The 24,306-nt window shown below is 45.9% G+C and overlaps 2 protein-coding genes across 4 annotated transcripts in view; one reads left to right on the forward strand and one right to left on the reverse strand.

The window, feature by feature from the left end:
* Positions 1–8,829, forward strand: part of CDKL2 (cyclin dependent kinase like 2) — a 49,277-nt gene extending 40,448 nt beyond the window's left edge. For all 3 annotated transcript variants that reach the window (XM_019493550.2, XM_006273712.4, XM_019493551.2), the window contains exons 9-14: positions 3,400–3,692; positions 4,494–4,587; positions 5,335–5,452; positions 5,660–5,766; positions 6,514–6,609; positions 8,202–8,829. In XM_019493550.2, coding sequence (XP_019349095.1) covers positions 3,400–3,692; positions 4,494–4,587; positions 5,335–5,452; positions 5,660–5,766; positions 6,514–6,573 — 672 coding nt within the window. In that variant the 3' untranslated portion in view covers positions 6,574–6,609; positions 8,202–8,829. The remainder of the gene's footprint in view (positions 1–3,399; positions 3,693–4,493; positions 4,588–5,334; positions 5,453–5,659; positions 5,767–6,513; positions 6,610–8,201) is intronic.
* A 2,170-nt stretch (positions 8,830–10,999) lies between these two features.
* On the reverse strand, positions 11,000–15,772 carry LOC106740521 (uncharacterized). Its single transcript, XM_019493555.2, has 3 exons — positions 15,457–15,772; positions 14,229–14,348; positions 11,000–12,302 (listed from the first exon to the last, which is right to left on the reverse strand). Exons 1-3 carry the CDS (start codon positions 15,590–15,592, stop codon positions 11,809–11,811), a joined length of 750 nt encoding a protein of 249 aa, XP_019349100.2. The 5' UTR covers positions 15,593–15,772; the 3' UTR covers positions 11,000–11,808.
* Positions 15,773–24,306: the final 8,534 nt, after the last annotated feature.

Raw genomic sequence — 24,306 nt, forward strand, 5'->3', positions numbered from 1 at the left:
GGGGCAGGGCCTGGCCCTTATAAAGCCCAGGGCCGAGGCCAGGCTGGCAGTTCTCTGCCAGCAGTTGGAGAGGCAGGAGCTCCCTCAGCTGAGATATGGAAAGGAGCATGACTCGCAAGTACAGCTCGTGATAGCCCTGGGAGGATGGGCACTATGGTTTAGCCAGGGGGCTTTAAGTTTTTGTTATAGCCAGGAGGCTCTAGTTTACGTTTGGCTCTGTATATTACACCCGGAGGCTTGGGTAAGGCTGTAGGGGTTGGAGGAGGCCTCAATTATAGGGACCCCAGAGAGTGTGGGGTGCCCTAGCGCCAAGAGGGCGCATTAATATCATAGAGCCAGGGAAGGCGCAGCTTGCACGCCAGTACATGAGCGACTGGTGGCGAGGAGCGCGGCCAGTGGGTCGCGGGCACAACCCGTAGGTTGCGACAGGGACCCCAGAGAGTATGAGGTGCCCTAGCGCCAAGAGGGCGCATTATCTGCATAGCGCCAGGGAAGGTGCAGCTTGCACGCCACTGCGCGAGCAGCTGGCGGCAAGGAGCGCGGCCAGTGGGTCGCGGGCGCAACCCGTAGGTTGCGGACGGGGACCGAGACCCCGGATTGCGTGTGGGGGAACATAGCCCCCGACCCCAGGAAAGGGGCGGTATTACTGAGTAGCCCAGTGTGGGCACGGCGAGCCCCAGGGAGGGGGGAACGCCCTTGTACAGTATTGAGTAGCCCAGTGTGGGCGCGGTGAGCCCCAGAGAGGGGGAACGCCATTGTGTATTATTGAGTAGCCCAGTGTGGGCGCGGCGAGCCCCAGAGAGGGGGAACGTCATTGTGCTTTGCTGAGTAGCCCAGTGTGGGCGCACGGGCATAGCAAGCCCGGCCGCAGGCTAGTGCGGCAATACCCCTCAGACCAAGGCAGGGCGCTGCGGTTGCCCCTGAGAAGACAGGGAGTAGCAGCGCGGTGAGCCAGAGTCAGGGAGGGTATCCGTGTGGTTGGCCCATAGGACCGGAGGTCCACTAGAGAGTCCCTGAGCGGAACCACACCGGCAGGGGAGCCCAGAGTGGGCCACATTAGAGAGGAGGCCCGGGAAGCGGGCGTATAGACCGGACAACGTCTATTACATCTGGGAGGCTTGGGGCGTGGTATCAGGGGAGGTAGGAGCCACGCATAGCCCATAAGGCTAGGGCGCTTGGGTAGCGCCCATTGTATGGGGAGACCCACGAGGGGTCCAGGAGCTGACAGGCCCGAGGAAACACAAGGCAGCCTCCCTATTACATATTCGATCAAGACATGGTGGGCGAGAATGGAGGGTGCCCTTGGGCCGGAGTAGCGCGGTGAGAGGGCCTCAAGGAGATCACGGCCCTTATCGAGGACCCCGCCGTGACAGGTATCTATAAATATTATTGCCCATAAAGTTTATACTATGAGATAATGTTACTAAAATGTTAATTTACAGGCTTTGAAATTGAGAAAATAAGGCTAAGCTAAAATCTGTCTCACTGGCTATTTTAGAAACAAACACATCTGTGTATTACTGAGGAATATTAAAAGTGCATGGATTTTTATTTCAGAAAGTGTTTAATCTAAAGCATTTTAAATTAATGTTCTAAAAACAAGAAATGATTCTGATCTCTTTCATTTCTAGAGCTAAATATTATTCTGATTTAATGGCTGGGCACACTTGGTTTTATGGTGGTTTTTGCATGGGTGCAGATTGAGGTCCCTGCAGTGAGGAAGGGAGTGGAGCTGGGGGAGGGTCAGGGGCAGGCACTGCCCAGCTGGGGCAGGGCAGGGCACAGCACGGAGCTGTGAGCAGCTCGTCTGGGGGATGGGGAGGGTGGGGGACAGCTCTCACTGCTACACGCACCCCAGGGGGGAAATAAGCATGTGCTGAGAGGGAGGGCTATGGCAAATTTTGAGATGGCTGTAAGCCCCCTCCCAGCACTGCTGCCACCTGCCCCACCCCACCCTCTTAGTGCAGCCCTGGCCCAGCCCCTGCCAGGACAAGCCTGGTGCCACCCCCAGTCCCGAGTGTGCAACAGAGAGCCCACCCTTGCCCTGTGCATGGACGTGGGGGCGCATGCCCCCCTGTACCTCCCCTGGGGTGCACGCAGCAGTGGGAGCTGCCCCCCTGTGCCCTGTGGATGGGCCGCCCATGGCTCTGGCCCGCGCTCTGGCCTGTCCCGGCTGGGCAACTCCTGCCCCAGCCCCACTCCCTCCCTCACTGGGGGGGCCTTGATTTGCCCCTCACACTCCTTCTGTCCCCCTGCCCTCCCCCCCCCCCCCCCAACAGACTTACCCACTGCCAGGCAGCATATTGGCAATCAGATTGGTATTGGCCAATATGACTTGTTAATAATAAGCATCGGCCCAAAAAATCTTTTTATCAGTCGTGTCCCCCCCCCCCCCCCCCCCAGTTTCCAGCCTGTAAAATAGGGTGAGACTGATTATTTGCAAACCAGCCAGAATGGTAGTGAGGAGTCACCAAAGTGTATAAATCAATTGAGCATGCAAAACATAACATTGACTTGCTGCTTGGTTGGAATAAATTCCTATCCCAAACACTGAGACAATTCAGCTGTAAATTGCATTAGATGGAGGGTTCAATGTTGAGTTAACCTCAGGCTCATTTCTTGGTCGGTTTCTTTGGAAGCACCTAAGAATATCTCTGTTCTTTCTTAGCTGCCTCCAGCTATCCTTCTGTTCAAAGCACCAATGAGTGCATCTTCTAACCCAGAGCCAGCCCTCTGTTTAGTATCTCAAGTGACCATGCCTTACTCTACAAATGTGTGAGCAATTGCTGTCTTAGAATACCAATGAGTGAATATTGTTTCAGGTCTGTGGTTGGTACTCCAGATTCCTTTGGTCTGGGTAGTTTTTGGGGATGGAAATGCTCCTGGAGTTTGGTGTTAAGCAAGAATCAGAATAAACTACTATTTTCAGAAAAGCCTCAAACACCCTTTTTTTTTTTTTTTTTTTTTTTTAGACGTGGCTGCTCACTTCAAACATAAGCATGTTGCATCCACTAGCTAAGGGTACAATAGAGGCTTGTGCATGTACCTTGCCCTGGTTGAAAGAGAGGAGTGCCCAGGTGCTTTGCTTGTGTGTATGCCATGTTGCTAGGGGCTGGGCATGACTTTTTAAGTTTCTTACACATTTCAGGAACTGATCCAAATCTTTTGTCCTTTACTCCTGCATTTCTCGCATTTTGTGTGGGGTGGCAGCACCTGTGAATTGTGAATGCTCCCTTTTCCCAATGTTTTCTTCAGAAGATTAAGCTTTTTTTTCCGCAGACTGGCACAGACTCCAAACCATTTGTCTTGTGTTCCCTTTTGCACATGCTGTGTTAAGTTAATTTTAAGTGTCGCTCTATTGTACCCAATAAGTGGAGTGACACTTCTATTCTTGAACAGGACTTCAACATTGATCCAAAAAACAGAGACTCTAAGCTGTTCAAAGTGAAACTGTCCAAAGTGGACATGGAGAAACCTGACAGATCTTCCAATGTGAGCTGCCTCTATGACAGTGGAACGAGCCAGTTCAAATCAGTTCCTCCGATGAGCATGAAAGATTCTAGCAGCAGCCTAGACTACACTAAGAATCCCAGCATGGTTATTCCCCCCATTCTGCAGAACCTGTCCACCATCACACCCAGCATCGGGGTAAACTCTGGGATGGGGTCCATTTCTGGAAGCCATAGTTACAGGTATGAAGATTTGTTCTTTGTGGTGAAAGATATGTTTGGGTGGGTGGGTGGGTGGGTTGGTTGGTTGAGGGAAAACTTCTCTGTCTTTCAGGGGGTACTGTGGGAAGGCCACTGTGAATACATGAGTAGTTTGGTTGGGTTTTTTTTTTCCCCCCTTCATCCTCACTGCAAAGTGAGTATGGTCCACCCTGAGTTAAAGTGGAGACTGTGCTTCAACCTACATGGACTAGCATGTAGCTAACACCATGGTTGAAGTATCTGCAAGCCCAGACAGAGATTTATCTTTGTGGTCAGCACAGGGTAATTTGGTCTAAAAGCAGGGCAAAGTGTTCAGTGAAGACATGCCTGTAATGGCTAGATGTGCTCTGGATCTGAAGTTATGAGGTGCCACCAGTGAACAAGAACAATGGGATTTTAGTCTGAGTAGCTAATACAAACCCTGTAGGGAGTGCACTTTGTTAGTAAGAGTCTTCTGGGATACCAGTGTTAGGGGACAGATTTTTGAAAATGAATCCACAGCAAATGCCATATCTTGGCACCTCTGTTAGACAGGAGAGTGATGTTGGCTGATAGGACTTATTTCACCTATCCAGGACTAAAATAACAGAATACTGTGCATACTATATACTAATAGCTTGACTGCTGGTATGTGCTAGAGCCCCATCTCAAAATGCATTGTCTTTTATATAATCTGTGTCTTCTAGATATCTTTCATTATATAAAGTCTCTTTTATATTAAAATGTATTTAACTCTGATTTATCTGATTCTGATTGAAATGTTCTATTGCTCTTTGTTTATAGAGCTGAGGAGAAGACTAAAAAATACTTAAACCCTTTAGTAAAACAAGGGAAACATTCTCCAGCAGGCCATTACAATGTAAATTTGGCCTCCTCGGTAAGTTTGTTTTTTTTTTTCTTACTCCTGTAGATAATCCAGTGCTTTCTTAACTAACAATTTTCCTCAGTGTCATTAACACTTTTTTTTTTTATTTCAGCCTTCTCTGCATGTCCAGTTTTCAAGCTATCAAAGGCAATTTTCCTTCTGTTGTTTTTGGGCTCTCATGTATAATCCTTTGTTATATAAAGCATATGTTCTATCTAGAATGTTAGTGAAATTGGCTGTCTGAGGAGCAGAGCTATACACAATGGTTTTCTAGACCAGGTACAAATACAACTTCCTGCTCTAGTAGACAAAAGCTTGAAGTATTTGCTGTGATGAGTAGGTCTACTATCGGGTTCACATTTAGGATGGTCTGTGGCATATATGGTCAGATTGGAAAAGTGATACCTTTTTCATGAAAACAGTGGCTTCAAAGATCATATACTTTAAGACATAGTGCTGTTGTTAACAAGACAAAAATCCACCTTGTCTAAGCAGAAGAATTGCCTTGAATAAAGCACGATCAGGACCCATCTCTTGGTTTGTCAAATTGCTGGCACCTTCCTTAAATGTTTCAGTTTTTGAAAACATGGGCTATGGTTCCCTGAACAGAATAGTGCTTGAAGGGAGCAAAGGACTTTTTTTTTTTTTCTAGTACTCTGACCCTGGTATAAGTCCCACAAAGCACAATATCTCCTACTTGTTTTGAAAAGTAAAACTGAAGTCACACATGACTCATGCAAATCAATCCCTTGGAAACAGGTCTCAAATGAAAAGAACGTCCTTCAAGCAAACAAGAAAAGATGGGAATTCTCAAAGATAGATGTGCGTTTGCCAGAGCTAAACTACAATCATCTCCCTGAGCTCAAAGGAGTGGATGGTACGCACTTCAATTTCCTCTCAATTAAAGACGAATTATAAATCAGTGAGTGGAAGCAGTCTGAGTTATAAGCAGCTATGTTGGTTTTTTTTATCATGTTAGCATGGGACAATTTCTTCCCATGAAGGAAATATTAACTTTGTTTAAGCTAACAAAAATCCATAGCAGTCAGTGCATAAGTTTTGTTATCACTTTTTTTTTCTGCAGCTCGAAATTCCAGATTGGTCAAAAAGGAAAACAAAATAGTCTCAGAGTCCCGCATCCCATCCCTTGCCACCATTGATCTTCATAACCCCAGCCTGGCATTGCAGCAGGTGAGGAAAAAACAAAATGCTTTGTGCTGCTCTCAGGCCTTTCTTTTAAGGGTTTCAAAGCATGTTAGAAGTTGTGAGATGCAAAAAGTTCTGGCTGGCCTCACCGCTGCAAGCCTGTTGCATACTGGAATGTCCAAAGCATCAGCTGGAGAACCTGTTGGGGCCTTCTGTTTTAAACTCACTCAGGAGAGGTTTTGGGATTATCTTTAGGCAATCCTGCACCAAACTTGGGGTTCACAGTGAAGCCCCAAATCATGGGAGTGAATTTTCACCTGTTTTCCAGAATTGTTTGGCACAGTCCTACACAGTACATTGCTTCCAAAAATGTGAACTGAAATTGAGTGGTCATACAGTCAGTTGGGAAGATCTGGAAGATGAACCCAGGGAGTTCTGGATAGTTTTAGCAGAAATGGTGCGGACATTTTAGACAAAAAGAGGAGGAGGAGCAGTGGGACGTGGTTGGGGGGAATGGGTCACAGACAGTTTTTTTAGTAATGGGAATGCCTCCAAGCATGCATATGAAACTTGACACAGTTCTGCCAACCCTTTCTAGGAGACTAGTAAAAATCTGTTAATTTTTGACAGTGTGGTAGGTGTCTAAAAACATGCATAGCTCAGGTATGCTAATTAATTTTTGCACAAAAATCTTTCTGTGAGGATTGTTCATGTGTCCTAAAGAGGTTTTGGTAATTGATTTTACACTGCAATAACACCACCAGGAATTACTGTTCCTTTCCTGATCCACAGATATCAGGAACATCACTGGCAGATGCTTCAGAAGCCAACTTCCCCAGGGTAGAACACTAGCCTAGAAGACGATGGGGTGCTGTTAACTTTTGGCAGGTATGTAGTACTGGGTGTTTCTACATGAGATGTTTACTGCTGAGTTGCCTAATTAGTTCCTCATCAAATGTCTCAGTGTCTACATGTGTTCCTATTAGGCTGGAGTAAACTAATTTACTCCACAGCAGGATAGTACTTGTAAATACAAGTTCTATCCTGCTGTGGAGTTTTTTTGTGTACAGCAACACACATGTAGATGCTGACATGGCTGGCTAGAGCATGAGGGTCCTTCAGTGCAGAGGTTGCCTGCTGGGTAGCCCTGCACTGAAACACCTTCTTGTCCCAACCAATCCATCCGCAGCACGTTGAGCTGGGTTAGAGCAACCCTGAGCTGGCAGACTGACCTCCTGGGCCTCCTATCAGCCAGAGCTGCTCTGACACTGCTCAGCATGTTGCAGTTCTGGTTGCATGTGTAAACATGGCATCTGGAAGCAATGAACTCTGGAGTGTATTACAATAAACTCTCATGTGTTACAGTCGAGTTTGCCTTACTTTTATATGCACATGTAGATGGTTCCACTTTCTGGAGCTCAGCTTCCTGTTGCCTTTCAGACAGGTTATTTTGCAAGAAATGGTCCTGTTTGTGGTTTTGCTGGAGAAACATCACTACTTCTTTACATTCAGTCAAGGGGCACCCATGTTTGGAACATGTCCTACTGTCCTAGTGCCACGTGTGTCTATGAATAGGCCCCTTGCCCTGTGGCATGCTCCAACATTCCATGTACACTGTCACCCTAAGTGTATTTTTGTGCAACTGAGCCAAGGTATTTGGCATTATAGGGGAGAAGAAATGCATGGAATGCATGCCTCTCTTGGAAAGATAGTTACCATACCCAACAGCAAAATGCATTAGCTTATCATGTTACCCCCTGACTATGCTTATGCTTATAAGAGCTGTGGTACATGCTCAGTTCATTAATGTCTCTTCTTATAATGTATTTATAGTCGATTACGAGCCCCATGCTGTTAGTGACATAACTTGGGGTTACCTGGTCTGTCTGAAAGTATACTGCTGTTTGTTCTTTCTTTACCTAAGTATAAGGTCTTTGCTCTCACAAGCAAGCTTTGGAGGTTTTGAAGGGAGACTCATAACATGTACACATATTTGGGGGGAGGGGTGAAAAAGTTAATCACCTTTGAATATAAATAGTCATGAAGATGCTGTCATGTCATCATTCTGCTTTGTTTTCTCTGTCCTCATTTGTATTGTTATAGTTCTCGGTCTCTCATGCCCTTTTCCTTTTTGAGGAGTGGAACAGTGGCTGTCTTCATAAAGTACTTTAACCGTGTGTTATGAAGCCAGGTACCCATAAAAGTGTCTCCCAAGGCTAAGATGGATTCTCTACTTCTGCTACTAAAATAAGAAATTATGTGTTTGTTACAGCTGGATTCCCAAACATTGCTAATGTGAATGTCTCGGTAATAATTTACATTTACACAATCAGCTGTAGCTCACAGAAAACGGAATGAAAAAAAGATGTAGGGCATCAAATTTGACAAAGAATGAAATTGGAGAAAAATGTAAACGAGAAATATGTTCACCGAGTAACTGTACTGTGCTCACGTATTCTGTCTCTTCTTTCTCTGTGCAGGTGCCTGAAATAATGGGAATTCTCCATGTGCATCTCCATATATGAATGATGCACCATCTCTTTGCTGAAGGGAGGTGAGTCCCTAATCATCCTGCTTACCCTGCCACTAACTCAGCCGTTTGCAAGCACTCTTGGGCACAGTTTGGATCCAGTTCCATAGAACATTTGACAAACAGGCCTTCTGTTCTGGTTGACTGCTATGTGCAAGACGGCATTGCAGCTGGGTCTTAAGCTGGTGCCTTTGCTGGCACGAGACAAGATCTTGACTTGGGTTCTTCAGATGGTAGAAGGCAGCTGTTGATGGGTAATAGGGGCAGAGATGGAACTTGGAGTTCAGAGAAATATAGCTGCTTTGTCTAACTGACCTCTGCTAAAGGCAGAAATGCAAGTTCTTGAGTGGTTAAGTACTGACATGGCTGAGATACTGAACACTGCATACGTGCAGCTGAGCGGTGAAGTCTGCCTTGACTTAAACCCTCCCCTTGTCAGAAATGCCTACAGCATTTTTTTTTCTACCCAAGAAATAGAAGTTCCTATATAAGATGTGTTGGTCTAAGGACATAGGCAGACAAGGTTCTTTGGGTAAATCAGATAACTTGTATTAGACCAACTAAAATAGTTGGGAAAATTCTTCTTTGCAAGCTTTCGTGTACAAACACCCTTCTTCAGGCAGAGGAAGCATCTGCAGTTGTTTTGTGCTCCTCTTGATTGGAACAGAATAGAAGCCAGAGGCCAGTATGCAAGAATGCCAGTCAGTGAAAATGCAGATTTGCATACTGGCCTTTGGCTTCTATTCTGTTCCATCCAGGAAGAGCACAAAATAATTGCAGGATGCTTCCTCTGCCTGAAGAAGGGTGTTTGTACACAAAAGCTTGCAAAGAAGAATTTTCCCAACTATTTTAGTTGGTCTAATAAAGATAACTGATTTACCCAAAGAACCTTGTCTGCCTATATAAGATGTATAGATTGACCTAACTATTCTGCATTCTCCCTGGAGTCCTAGTCGGCATTTAACAGTATGTGTTTGGTCATCTGTTCTGCTTCTTCTCCTCAACTGTGGATGACTGGCTTGGGGGCTAAACTGAGCCTATTAAAATTATTGGGCTCTGAGGGAACATGCGACTCATGCTAAGAGAATACCTTAAGTGTAAAACTTACAGCTTTGTGGCAAGTGCCAGGTGAATAAGTTCAAGATGAAGAGGAAGCAAATCAGTTTAACTCGCCTACTTTGTATTTGATAGCATCTCATACTACATATGCTTGAACTGCTCCCATTAGTCTTTGCATGGATTACCCATGCAGCTGCAGATAGAATGATGCAACAGTAAGATTATAAAAATGGGAAAGGGACACAGAAGTAAGGGTATTAGAGTCTGAAACAGCTTTCAGTCTTTTTAAAAACAAAACAAAAAAAAAACACAAAACAAAAAAAAAAAAAGCAAATGTCCCATTGGTGTCTCTTTCAAGCAAAGGTGGGTATGTATTAAAGAAAATGGTCTCTGTTAGCTGTTTAAGTCAAGGTGGCTTTGACCTCCTGGAAGTTTAGCTTTGCCTGCAGAAGAGGCAGATGTATGTGAGAATAGCAGTGCTGGGTGTAGGGCAGAAATATTCGTCAACTCCCAGTGCTGACTGTTATAATACCATTCTGTGCTTGAGGTATGGGTTCCTTCATCTCTGAGCTGTTCTGCTCAGTGTAGAATCGGTTCCCCTTCTCCTGGGAATTGCACACTTTTGGTGTCCCCCCTTGAATGTCCTTTTACAACTTAATTTGCTCAAGCACCTGTCTACCTCTTCAAGCTAGTACCATTCCTTTCAGAAAGTTATTACAAAATAGGGTATTAATGTCACCACTTTGACTTTTTCTTTTAAAGCATTGTGCCTATGCACTATTTAAACATGTACATTTAATTTTTGTAAATAAAAGGATCTCCAAAGTCCATTTTGGTTATCAGCTTATTTTTGTAAATGTGTATTTTACATGAGAGAGGGATTTGATAAGTCTTCACTTAAAAAAAGGGATGTTGGAAAGATGACAACCATCAGTTGTTCTTTGTCTCCAGTGGGACATGATGAGAAATAATAGACTGAAACTGCAAAAAAGGAGATTTTGGTTGGCTACTAGGAAAAAACTTTCTGACTCTGTGGGTGGTTTAGCACTGGAATGCATTCCTGAGAGAGGCTGTGTAATTTCTGTCACTGGAAGTTTTTAAGAGCAGGGGAGACCAACACTTGGTGGGAAGTTTTAGATGGGGAGGATCCTGTTTGGAGAAAAGAGGTGAGCTAGATGAGTTCCTGAGAGCTCTTCCAGCCCTATTTTTCTAACATTTCATGATTCTATCCCAAGCCCTTTCCACTAGTGGATAGCTGATGCCCTGGAATAGGTACTGTGTGTCCTTTGCCATTGATTCAGTGTTCCATTGATCCTCACACATTCAGTACATTTAACATCAGTAATATTTTTACTAGCATTATCAAGTTTCATCACCAATGATGAAGACTAGGAGGAAAGGAGTGTCACCTGTCCTATCATACAGTTAAATGACTCGTATCCAATAGTTACAAGATTCTGGAGGAGATCACTGTGGAGGCTTATTGATTGAACAGTTGCAAAGAAACAACAATGCTGGATTTTTTTGGCTGCAATATCTGTGTTCCCATGAATGCCTGCCATGCTTTCTGCATTTTCAGTTAGCTTCACATTTTATTCCAGATTAATTTAAACTACTGCAAAGTGACTCCAGCCCTAATCCTGCAATTAACCCTGCAGATCTTTAATTTCAAGACAAGGAGCTGTCCTGTTGACTGAAATAAGTTTATTCATGAGCTTAAAGAAAAGAATGTGCTTAAGCAGTTGCAAAGTCGGGGTCTTATTTATGTAGTGTCTTCAGAGCAGAAGGTGGGGGGTTGTATTTGTAGTGCTGTCTTTCCACGGCTGGTTATGGCATTGCCTGTACATGGCCTACTACGATTACAGCGTACCATTTCAGTAGCAGTGCAGAAGACTGCATTATAAAACTATTTCACTAAAACAAATTTCAGCTGAAGGGAAGTGTCATTGTAAATCTCTCTCAATTAACTGGTGAGCATGAAGATTCCATAGACTAGCCAGCCTGTTGCCCCACCTCCCTCTCCTATTCCCAAGATATTTCACTATGCATTAGTATAGTTTCAAACTGACACAGAACAGAGCTTGGAAGTGCTGCACAAAGGCCACAGTGCTCCCAAGTACTGTGCAATGTTTAACTGCTGCTAGCACACAGGTGTCAGCAATGACTACTCTGTTTTGTAAAGTTAGTATCACCTGTACAAACATCAGATTGACTGAGTGGTTCACCCTAACAGCTTTGCTTCCTATTTTGTCTCTGTTTTTGTTGCCATTCCTGAGCCTGTCCAAGTCAATCAGGTCATATTCAGAGGAGAAATTCCCTGCTGGCCACAGATGTCATGTAACTAGCCATGAGCAAGGGCAACCAGCTGTGCTCCCCTAGAGCTGCCTCTACCATCATACAAAAAGCTAATATTTAAAATACCTTAGGAATTGTCATGTTACATCAAATATTCATTCATCTCCTCTCCAGCAGTAGACAATGCTGTTCATGGTCCTTTTTCAATTGTTGCCTTCAACCTCGAGGTTAGTAGGTGCTATGTGCTTGAGAGAGTGGAAGTACAAGGCAGCATTTGGTTTCTGTTTGGCATCCTTCATCCTCCCTTCCTTTCCAAGTATTGAAGGAGCCTCCCTCTTCCTCCTCCATTCTTCAGATGAGCCAGCCCTTTGTGATTTGACAGGTGAGATATACTTGTAAGTATAGGGTCTTCGTTTAACCGGGACATAACTTCTGTAATACAAAGGGACCTGAAAGGGGGCATAAAAGATGTATCTTCCATATGAGGGACTGGGAATGATGTAGAAGAGCCTGGATCCTGTGCCTGGAACTGCTGGTGGTCTCCGATGTGCCTTGACAACAGCTTTGATTGTGGCATCTGTTGGAGAAACTGACTCGGGTGGGGTCACTGCAGGAGTTATTGGAATAATCTCACAGTCACCTGCCCGGGGATCGTAGCCAGTGAGGCCTGGGTCATATGGGCTGGCTCGCTTTAGCTCTGAGGGAAGGTAGATTTTAAAACTTCTGTTAATGAACTGAAATGTATTTGCAAACTGACAAAAACCAACAACACTTACTAAGCCACTTCTGACTGGGTATGAGGATAAATGAAAGTTCAAGGCACTCTGATATGTTTCAGCGAGGAGCACCATAGGAAATAGTGAAAGGCAGTTAACTTTGTCTTCAAATTGAGCTTTGCTTGGACTACAGCATGCCAGGGCTGAAACCACACATTGAATGAACAAAAAGAAAACATTGCCTCAGCTAACTCGGTAAGCAAGCCCTATCACCCTCTCAGGCACTGAATTACATTACAAGGCGCATAAACCAGAGGGGTCAAAAGAAGGTGCAGGGAGATCTGGGAAGGTGCTGGCATTGGTCGCCTCCAGAGTGGTTGACTTTACACCCTGAATGTTCTTTAGTGCTGTGTGTGCCAAGTACCTAGAATGCCCCTTTCTGGTCTGTGCTGCACAGCAGCGGAGTCTCTCACCTCCAACAGTCCACAGGAGGGACAGGAGCTCTAGTCTGGTGTTAGGAGGCATTCAAGGATGGAGCTCCTTTCCTGATAGACTCCTGAAATGTGTCTGGCCAGAGCTTGGTGGCAGGCAGGTGTGGAAAAGGGAGGCCCATGGCCCCAAGGAGATTATCTCCTCTCTAGAGCTGCAAGATTGCTAACCAACAATTCCCCTTTTTGCAGGTTTGCTAAGAGTTGCAGGGAACTGGATTCCTTCTGCTGCCCTAGATTACTCGCTACAGAGACTCCCTGCCAACCAGGGAAGACTTCAGGGGCAAGAAGGAGCCAGGAGATCTGGAGGCACTGCCCCTTCCTGCCTCCCTTGCAAACCCACTTTAATTTTGAATGCCCTCCCTGGGTTCCAGAACTCCCATTACCCTCAAAGTACCCTCATGTCTGTGCCTCACCCCAAGTTCATTAGATCCAGTCATGCTTTGCCCCTCAGTATATCAGCAGGGGCAGTGTCTGCAGCAGAGTCCCAGAATCCACAGGCACAGCCCCGGAGCATCCTTTCCCTTCCCCCTAGCTGCTTCACTGACCCCCCTCCCATCCCTGTAGTCCATCATGTTTTGCAGGTTCCCAGTGCCTGTCATCCCACCCCCAACCTTGCATGCAGTCATTGGGGGAGGGGCAGCTATGGGATTTCTTCCTGCAGGGGCTTTGCGCCCTACTGGGTGTTCATAGGTAAGGGAAGATGAGCTGCTCTTGAAGAGCCCTGGAAGTTAGCAGGTAAGAGTCCTGTGGTGCCCAGGACCTGGCCTCCCAGTGCTGAGCATGTGATCAGTTCCATCAGGAAGAGGCTAAAGCTGAACTGGGCATTTTAGCCTAAGTGTTTCCATTTGGACTGGTTAATCTTTGGTGATGCTGAGCAGCTGGGAAAGGGGAGGAGTCAGGCTTCATGGGCAAGACTCTTCTTGCTGTTCACCAGAGCTAAAACCTTCCAGAAGCCCAGTCCTTTCTCCCCTCCCACAAGAAACAGGCAGGGGAGGGAGGAACACTCCAGCTAGGTTGTAACCGTAGGAGGAGGCCTCCCCATTGCAATCATAGACTGGTGACTGATTTTATTAGCCCAACCTGGTATTTGTTGTTGTCACCCCAAGCACTCCATAAAGCTGAGCTACAGCAATGAACTGGATTGGCCCCACTGGGTAGCAGGGGCAGGGATCAAAACCAACTGATCTACCAAAGGGGGCTGTATAGCACAGGGTGCATGTAGCTTGGGCATGAGTGCTCCTTCTTGGCTCCTCTTCCCCTGCTGCCCCTGCACCTCCCTCTATGCCAAGGTGCCTTTGTGACTTTGGCAGCCCCTTGCCTAGTGACATCTATCCCAGTGGGCAGCCTCTGCAGGTTCCAGGTCCTCTGGCCATTTCCTGCTGGGTCAAGTGCCCAGTTACGGTGTCTTATACTTACTCCTGATGTTGCATCTGGCCAGGGTGGGTCTTGGAGCTGTGACATGCTCTGAGGCTCCTTGCGCTGGTGTCACAAGTGCACCTCCACTCTGCTGGTCAAGGATGGAGCTTGGTTTGGCACCTGAAAGAGAGGAAGGCCAGAAATGAGAGTTTCCCAGGACAAAAACATTAGCTTGGTGTTAAGCAGGTTTGGGCTTCAGCATCCATAAGGTGCTTCTCAGGAGAACACATTACTGGAGGCTGTTAAGCAAGAGCAGAGGGCGAGATGTGCCTCAGCCTGCCAGGCCTACAACCATGCAGCTGCCCATGGATAGAGAGGGCAGCACACCCTGGGAGTCCCCAAGCACAGAGCAAGAAGTTTGTCTTGACTGAGTATCTGTGTGGGAAAGAAGGGAGGCAGTTCCTGAGCTGGAGCAGTCACAGCCTGCACACTCCTCCCTCCTGAACACCAGCCTATTGCAAGGGGTACAAAGAGAGAGATTGTTGGATGGGTGTAACCTACTGTTTAATCACCCCTTCAGACAGTCTCATCATAATTATGTGGGTTTACAGCATGTGTTTAAATCCATTCCAGCATCTGCTTCGCCCTGATTTGCAATAACCAGTTCAGCTAAAAAACTGCATGTGAAAACTTTGACTGGCTTGTGTTTGTCTGGCTCCTGTAGTAATTTCAGGTTTTAAAACACCCATCATTTTAGCTTGGTGATATGGAATCTGTTGGGTAGGTTTTGCATGGTGCTAGGACACTAACTTACAGGTCTGTCAGAGGCAAGTCAAACTTTACCTAGCAGTGAATGGAAAGAGCTGTTTGGAGAGGACACAAATCCAGAGCTTTTTTAAATCAATGTTTAAAAGTATATCAGAGCTCATAAAAGAGGTCTTAAAATGGAAGAATGGTAACTGAGGAAGAGAAAGTTTGTGTATGTTAAAATTTCAAGAGATACCCTGCCTCAGTGAATCATGGTTTATGCTCCATGTGCAGTCAATGGCACCCCTGGTGGCTTGAGGCACTTCTCCATGTGAACAAGGCTCTCCCAGTCTGCCCCAGAGATAGAAGTCCTCCCATCTGTCACCCACACATGAACACCAACGCTCTCTAAAATCTAGGTACGTTTGAGATTTATTCCTTCTGGGGTCTTACCACTGGCTGCAGCCCTGTTACATTTGGACATGCTTCCTCCCTCACCCTGTCTTGGACCAGTACAGAATGAATCATGCAAAAGCCTTACCTTGGACTGTAGTTGCCACCAGGCAGAAAGTCAGCCAACTCCAGCAGAAAGAAACAGATGCCTTGAGAGTCATTGTTCCCAGACTAGGCTGTATGAACACTGAAGTAAGTGCTGCCTTAAAGAAGAGCTGGTGCATCAGAACCCAGCCTTTGTGGTCACGATATTTGCATGAAAGACCACAAAGAAGAGAGGGAAGACAGAGGGTTGTGGAATGGCATCCTTCCTTTTGAATCAGATGTTGAAGGAGCTGCCTCAAAGTTATGTTCACAAGATCAAGCTACATGGTTTGTTTGACTGGCCTTATACTGTATAGAAAAGCAGCAGAGAAATGAAACAACCCATTTCCCTTCTTTACTCCTTCCAGATTTAATCCATACTGATTGTTAATCAGCCAAAGCAAGAGGAATGCTGGCCCTTCCTAAAGCCTAGCAGTGCAATTTCAAGGGCAGTCCCTGGGAGTCAGTGAAGAGGAGTGTTCAGGAGGTATCTGCATAGGGGGATAGTACAGAGTCCTCACTGAGTGCTTGCATCTCTCCTTGAAATTGGAGGGAGCTGAGGATGCTCAATGTCTGGAGGTGAAGTTCCTACACACTGTGCAGGACTGCTTAGTTTCCACAAGTGGCAGATGATCTATAGTGAGAGACCCCAACTCAGAGCTTTCAGGGGGTAGTAGCAGCCACTGGGGCAAATGTCAGTCTTTTTGGGGTGCTGACAGGAGCCAGAGTCTTCATGCTCACTTGGGAAGATTACCTGAGGCTTCATCTGAACTGGCCTCAGTGCCAGGGAAAAGGCAGCTTGGATTGCTATGGAACTGGGTCACTACTGATGCAGTCAAAGCAGGTCTGCCTGCAGGAGCCTTGTCTGTACCAGTGCTGGCCAACATTTTTGGCAGGTGTGCCACAAATCAGCCCCACATCCTCTGAGTGCCACTTTCATGCCCTTTCCCTGCTCAGTCTGCTACTCTGGCTTTCTGCTTCCTCCCCTATCCAGTCCTATGGTTCCCCATCTCCCTCCTGATCTGCCACATGACACACATAGAAGTTGCCCATGACACTTGTGGTGTATATGCAGCAGGTTGGCCATCTCTGGTCTTCACCAAGATTTCCCTGGTTCTAACACCACCCAGATCAGCTGTTGAGGAGGCCTTGTTAATCTTTCCTTATGCAGACAGAGCTGTTCAGGAGCTGTCTTCTGAAAGGCATAGGTTTTACCCCAGGGTTGTGCTCCAGGGGGCAGACAGCTGGGAAGCAGCAGGCAGTGCCAGGCTGTAATGCAGTCGTGAAGAGACCCCAGATAGAACAGCAGGCACTTACTGTGTTGTTCAGATCTGCCAGCCCCAATATACCATATTTACTCAAATATAAGATGAGGATTTTCCCCCAGTCAGCATGGAGGGAATTGCATACAAGAAAACCTCATTAAATACATAATCTATTGTTAAACTGCTGCCAAAAGCAGTAGGTGTTCAGTAATAGAAATCAGCTATGAATTTAATTAAATGCAACTAATATTGAACATGACTATAAAACACATGCCCCATATTGGACAAACTGGCTGATGGGAACCTTTTTTATTGTGGTCCTTAAAAGAAAACAGGCAGATATTCCCTCCTCAGGGAACTGGCGCTGGGGCTGGAGGTACTACAATTTCAGGCCAGGACCAGAGCCAACCTTAACACCCACCCCTTGGTGCCAGAAATTCTACTACAGTATTTCTTAGCCAAAAAGACTGAGACTTTTTTTGTTTTGTGCAAAAATATATTTCTGTAGATAGGTATGCTGCAACCCTATCAGTCTTCAAATACATGGAGTTACAGAAACACATACCAATTACAATAAACACACCCACATATCTGTTACAATATTCATACCCATGCTCCCATCTGCATTCCCTTCACTGTTACAATTATGCTGTTCATCTGTTAGTCTCTATTCTTTAGTTTTAATCCATTTTGCTGTCACTTATTGTTGCTGTCACTGGTGTCTCTGTCAATTGTTGCTGTCACCACTCAATCCACTTTATTCTTCACTGTCCTCATTTTCTTCCTCCTCCTCACTGTCCTTTTCCCTGGGGGGGGGGGGGCAGGGGAGGAGGGGCGGGAGTCCTTGAACAGTCTGTGCCAGTGGTACCTCTGCCAGATGTTTGCTACCTCTTCTCCATCTTCCCCTACCGTCTTTTGGTGGTAGGTCTGCAGCTCACTCAGCCCCATCTTAACACATTTCTTGCCTGAGAGCTGTGTATGCCAGAACATCAGGAGGTTCCTGGTCCTCCACAGGGCACTCCTGATGCAGGAGATGAACTGATCAAAGTGGGCTGACGGGGACCTCTGTTGTTTGATCAGATGCCCGTACAGTGCCACCTCTCTAGTCATAATCCTGGCCCCCCCATCACCACCTAGTGGAGCCAGTTTATCTTCCTCTGTACCTCCTTGGCATATGAGCAAAACCACAGGGAGTGGTTGATGGTCTTGGCTCTGCCTTGGCAGGTTTCCCTGGGACAGTTGGACTGGCTTCTCTGTTCCTCTTTGTGCCTTAGCTCCCACACAGGCAGTACCCAGTGGGCTGCTAGCCAGTTCAAGTCCCTGTGTTTTTTCCAAAGGCCCTTATGGAAGGTTTGCTCCCACACAGCTCGGCAGCTGTTGCCATGGAGCAGGCCCACAGTCGCCAGCCTCCTGCATCTTCTGGTGGTTGGTCATGGTTGCATGGGTCGTCTTTGAGTGGGTTGTATTTGTGCAAGAACAAATCTAGGACCTTGTAGAACCACATCTGCCCCATGGCCCATGGTCTCCCGTTGGGCGGCGTGTATGCCTGTCACTGTTTCAGCAGGTGCCCTGCATAGTTGCTGACAAAGCAGGCCGTTTTCATCTCTGGTCTAGTCAGCAGCTTGCAGATCTGGCTCGTGTGTGGCTCTGAGGAACATACAAGATGTGTGGTATTCCATTGCCCCCAGTCTGCTTGGTCTTGCATATACCATCTCCCTCACCACCTTCTCCCATCTAGAGCCCATCTCAGCCAAAAAGGCTGAGGTTTTTTCATTTGTTTGTTTGGTTTAAGGAAAATTTTTCATGTCCCAGGTCAAATTAGCCAGATCAGATCCAAATCCATTTGAATCATGCAAGAACCATATGTGGCCCTGCCACTGGCAAGTATTCTCCACTCCAGCCTGGGACTTGAGATGCTTCCAAATCCTTTGGCAGATATCCTAAGTGCAGGCCAAAGCTTGGAGACCTGGTGTTTGGATGCCTCTGAGTTTCACTTGCCCCCAGCTATATGGCTGCAGGAGCAAGCTAGGAAAAAGTCTCCCACTTCCATAAAGTCACCATGTAGCCAAGATCCTCCCATGAGGCTGTCATAAAGAGTCCTGCCCACAAGTTGACAAGGGTGCAACTCTCTACTACACAGTACCATTTTAATTGCATTACCGTGGTCAGGGTATTTCCCTTGCCAGGTAAGTGTTTTTTAAAGAAATTTGTCATGTTCCAAGGCAAATCAGCCAAATCAAGTCCAAATCCATGAGTCAGTCCAGAACCATAAGTGGCCCTACAACTGGCAAACATCCTCCACCCCTACCAGGGGCTTCAGATATTTTCAAAGTCTTTTGGCATGCATCCTACATGCAGGCCCAAGCATAGAGGCTTGGGGTTTGGATAAGTTTGGCTAAGTTTCGTCTGCCCTCAGCCATATGGCCAGAGAAGCAAGTTACAGAGGAGCCTCCCCTTTCCATAAAGTGGGCTTTAAGCCCCAACACCTCGGCAAGTAATAAACCACACCAGAAGAACAGTTATCCCCCAGGGGCTTAAGGAAACCTGCCTTCATGGACCCAGATACATAGTGTTTCCCTGGTGAGTATGAGGTGCTACCACAAGACTAGGTCAGTGCCAACTATCTGAATACAATATATGATAATGCCCATTAAGTGCAGTCCCCCTCAGTGCCAGCTTTTTTTCAAAGTCATGGTAAGCCACTATATTGCATACATTTTGTCGTCTTCACTCCCACAGCTGAGCACAAAATGGGGCCCCAAAGAGTTCACCCAGAATCCCTCTGTTGCCCCTTTTCTCAGCTAACATGATTACTGTGGCCCTGCCCTCCATGAGTGAAGCCATACCAGGTTACTCTGCCCCTCACTTGCATACCCATTTTTGGAGGATCCCAGGACTCATGACAAGAACACCTGATTGCAGTCATGGGAAGGGGGCCAATTAGCACATAGATATTTTTGGGGAGGTATCTGGAATACCCACACGTACTGAGTAGTGCTGAGCTGTGAGATCACCATGGTTTGAAATGCTGTTGGCTCCGTTGGGGCCCAGCCCGATGAACTGCATGTTAAACCATGAGTCAGGTATCCAAGTTGTGGCTGTATTGGTCTACAGGAAAAAGCAACCAGGACTCATGGTAGAGGTGATATCTTTTATTAGACCAACCAGATTTTTGCAAAAGAAATTCTTTAATTGCAAGCTTTTGGGAACAAATGCCCTTCATCAGGCATCAGAGAAAAGATTATAAAAGTTTTCCTGGGTATACCTGACAATGTGACATCCTCCAGCATACTTGAAAGGATTTCAAAGCACCCTAGCGTGTCACAGCACCCTGGCTGAGAATCAGTCCTTTAGTGTTCAGATTGTTTTTATCATATATTATGCTTTTTGAACACTGGCATGTTTTTTTGTAACTATGATGCTGATGGAGTCTAGAAAGTTAGTCACCAGCATAAAGGTGACCTCTTCAGGAGTGTCTGCAAAGGCAGTGCTGCTTCTAAATAGAGCACTTCTGAGTGCTGTAATAGTGCAGTAAGATTTGTTTGCATTTAATTTTCCTGGCTTTTTGAAAGGAAGAAGGAACGGCCTCATGTTTTATGGCAAAGAGGGAAAAACTACCCAAAGAACAACCTGTATCTGTTTATATTTCTAGATATAGACTTCCATACTTGTCCCTTTTAGAGCATAATTTAAAGGCTTAGGGTATGAAAGATGAGAGATTTACACCACTGTAACTGGCATTACACCAGCGTGCAAAAGTAGTAGACAAACAACACAAACCCCTAAACTAAGATAACTTTGCCCAATCCAGTGAGGACTTACCTTGGAAAGAATCAGAAGTAAAACCTTGTCATGCAAGTCTGTTTTGTAGGTACTCACAATTTTACCTTTAAAACTTTTATTTGTTAAATTTCCCACCATTTTCTGTTTTTTGCCAGTAGTGTTCTCCACTCAAGTTCAAAACTTTTTTTCATTTAAGAAAAATAACCAATATCCTTTCATATTCTGCAATTCAGAATTTCAGCCTTAAAGAAGATAGGCAAAATCACAGTATTCTGAATAAATGTACTGTGAGTGCAACTGCAGCTAATACAAGCACAACCTGGTTCATTTGCTTAGTCAGGAATGAATAAACTGTTTGTCACAAGGATATCGCTGCCTGTGGTCCAAAAGATGTTTCATGAACTTAACTGTTCTGTGTAAGCTCTTACGTAACCTCTGCCTGCATCTTGTCTTAGACAGGAAGATCCTTAGGGCTACCCTAAAGCATTTCATTTGATGAGTGTAGCCATATGAGGGCCAAATGTCTTGTTACGTGACTCCCCAAATAGAATTTATTTCCCCAGTCCAGCTCCTGTTTATCTAAAGAGGGGGGAAATCTGTGAAAGTTCATGTTGCTTTAATAGGAAGTAAACATTTACAAAGGGAGTGTAGTTAGGTCATGGCAACTAAACCACATGATTATGTAGATAAATGGCTGTCTGCTCCACATGCTACAGCATCTGCTGATTTTATCCTGCCAGCTACACAGATGAGTAAACACATTAATGGGACAATAAGTTCCCACATGATCATGGGTAGACACTTAGCTATTATGTTAATAATTCCATCTAAGCACCTAAGTAGATGGGTTTGAAATAGCCTGAGTGTTGCCAATATGAGAGTCTTAGCCTTGCTACCTTAAAGCCCCAATGCAAAGTGCTGCTGAAGGCAAACTTTAGTGTGATCAGGGACTGGAGATGCACAGCTTGCTGTGGAAAACATTTCCTTTGGCATCTCTAAACCAATGAATAGTGAGTGCTGGGGAGAGGGTGGTATTGAATAGGGGAGAGATCACCCTAGAGATACCCAATTCAGTGCTCTCCCTCTATAGCAGCAGTTCCCAACCCCAGGTCGTGACACAAATGAGGGTCACAGGGACAATGCTGACGGTGCCACACACAAAAAATGAGCCGTGCCCCATGCCAGAAGCTCCCCAGCTCCTGGGCCATTGCTGCACTTGGCTCCCAGCAATGGGTTGTGGAAAAAATTGGTTGGGAACCACTGCTCTAGTGTCCACTCCTGCCACTATTGGAGATACAGGATACTTGTTCAGACCTGTAAGGCACTTCTTACATTCTCATGTGCCAGCCCTCCCTACGGCAGGGTTCTGACCCAAATGAAAGTGCAAGAAGCACTGCTTGCTACTGATCCAGAGACTGAGATGCCATAGGGAATAAGCAGAGGTGTAATTGGGCAGAGGCCATTCATGGGGTGAGGGTAGCAGCTGACAGAGGCACAATGGGGCAAAGTGTTGTTGAGGGGGTTAATGTCGAAGCTGCCACCAAACTCTTTCAAGCAGTGATTTAAAAGGCAAAATTCTGTGCCAAAAAGGAGGGGAAAGGGTTAACCGACACCTCCCCACAGAGCAGCAGGTTTCTCTGGGAGCATCCCTGCAGCTGTGGCCCCATCTTCCCTGCCCATCTCAGGCCCAGTATGGCACCTGGCTGCCAGAGCTGCTGCATGGATGGAGCAGGGTGTGCAGTGGGAGCAGGGGTGGGAGTGGGAGGATGAGGCGCTCCCCTGGCTACATTCTGTCTCTCCCCCCCCACTTTCGCCCCCCCAGCAGTTCGCCCTTTTCCTGCTTCTCTACCAGTGCTTCCTGCTGCCTTCTGTGTTTCCTTATGTACTGAGAGCGCTCCCACTATACATCTCTTTGCTGATTGCCTGGTCTCTTTCAAATTCCTCCTGAGGGCTCTTTTCTACTAGGCTGCCTATAAGAAACAGCTCACAGCTAACAGAGGGATGGACAACCAGTCAAGAGCTATCATATCTGGCAAGTACAGAAGTGTAACCTGTTTCCTGTATTCCTATTTCTTCATTCCACCTTGGTTTTGGTTGCATTAGATCTTGTTAGATCTTGTGTTGGACTGCAAGATCCTCTGGGCTGTAACATATTCTGACTGTATGGAGCATGCAGCATAGTGGGACCTTGATCCTGGTAGCTTAAACATTGAGGAAATGCCTGAACATTAGTAATTTTTTGTGGTGTTCACAGGCTTTCACCGTTTCTTAAACAGAAAACATTAAAGAGGGTTTTTTTGTTAACACCCCCCTCCCCCCAGCTTTTTCTTAATATTTGGTATTAGTGGTCTGACTTCTAATCCTGAACATCTATCAAGCAGCAGTGAAACTCTCTGTTTTTTCTAGTCTGGATCCATACGTGGTATTTAACTTTATGACTCAGCCTGGTTCTGCTAAGCTGGCAGATTGGGCAGTACCCTTGTGTAGCAAGCGGTTGTTAACACTGGAAAAATATTTAGTGATTGCTTTTGGCACTGATGTTGACAAGAAGAAAGGGTTGAACATGTTCTACTGTGCCTCACATCAATGCTGTCATCCCTTCTCATGGCCAAAATGAGTGCAAATACCCTGGAGGCTCTGTCATATCAGACAATATTGACCCTGGGGACTCAAAAATGACTCAGGAGAGAGGTTGTGGTCTTTAGGGCCTTCTGTCACTTCTTCACTTTCACTGTGGGTGAATAAGGTATATGCTATGCACCCCAAAACAAATAATGATTTTATTGCCTGTTTTTATGAGCTCAGCTAAATAGCTAAATTTTAAGTCCAACCATCAGAGCAGTGAGAGGTATCTGTGTTAGTCTGAAATTAAACAGAAGGCAGGGCAGTGGCACCTTACAGGCATGAGTTTTTATAGGCTGCAGCCTACTTCGTCAGATGCTATGAATGAACTTGCACAATGGGAGAGAGGAAGGCAAACAAACTAGCTAGTTTTCAGATGGACCTGGAGCAGTTTATGAATGAGATCAGTAGATATCTATAATACATTGGTCTGGGCTCTGGCCTAAGGTCCCTTCCAATCTGACATTCTACGCAGACCCAAATCTTACTGATCTAGCGGTGCTGCTTGACACCAAGATGCTTCAGATCTTAAGCAATGGTTTGAGGCTGGCCAATACTTGGCCAAGAAAGTCAGTGGTAAACTCTGCATGTTTAGTGTAGTGGGTGCAGGAAATATGCTAGTCATTTGCTAGATGGTACTCTCTTTTGAATCCTTATAGTCAAATCACCCTGCCTGCTGCCAGGATATACAATGTTGTTGGAAGTGTCATCAACACCCCTGCCATTTTCACTTAATCCCGCAGATGCCTTCAGATCCTGCAGAAGTCCTGGAAGCAGGCATCTGAGAACCTGATCTTAATACAGAAAGATTCCTTGCCTCTGCCACTTAACTGCCCTCAGAGCAGATTCACAGTCCAACATTGCTTATGATGAGCACAAGGCCTCCATGTCCAGTATCTGTGCTAGGGATGGCTTTGTTTAAAATGTTTTTAATTGCAGTCAGTTTTATCGTCATGTCCTGCTGATAATCAACAAAATGTACCTTTGTGTGTCAGTTCTGTGTAGCTCTTGCCAGCCTCCCAGTGTGCTCTCCCTCTGGCTGCATTTCTGGACACTATGACCTATGAGGTGCCACTGTGCCCTGCTTTCTTTTAAATCCAGTTAGCCAGGCAGTCCCAGGGCACACAGCATTTGCTTACTATTTACACTGAGAATCCCTTGAGGTTTTTCCCAACATTTCCATT

This window comes from Alligator mississippiensis, chromosome 2 (assembly GCF_030867095.1).
Source record: "Alligator mississippiensis isolate rAllMis1 chromosome 2, rAllMis1, whole genome shotgun sequence".
In the NCBI taxonomy this organism is placed as follows: Eukaryota; Metazoa; Chordata; order Crocodylia; family Alligatoridae; genus Alligator; species Alligator mississippiensis.

Bases quoted from the DNA above. Each gene is read 5' to 3' on its own strand.
- LOC106740521 (XM_019493555.2), bottom strand. From the start codon at position 15,592: ATGCACCAGCTCTTCTTTAAGGCAGCACTTACTTCAGTGTTCATACAG. The intron at 14,349-15,456 runs GTAAGGCTTTTG...CCTCTCTTTCAG, and splicing joins GGTGGCAACTACAGTCCAAG to GTGCCAAACCAAGCTCCATC. The intron at 12,303-14,228 runs GTAAGTATAAGA...ACCTTCCCTCAG, and splicing joins GGCCAGATGCAACATCAGGA to AGCTAAAGCGAGCCAGCCCA.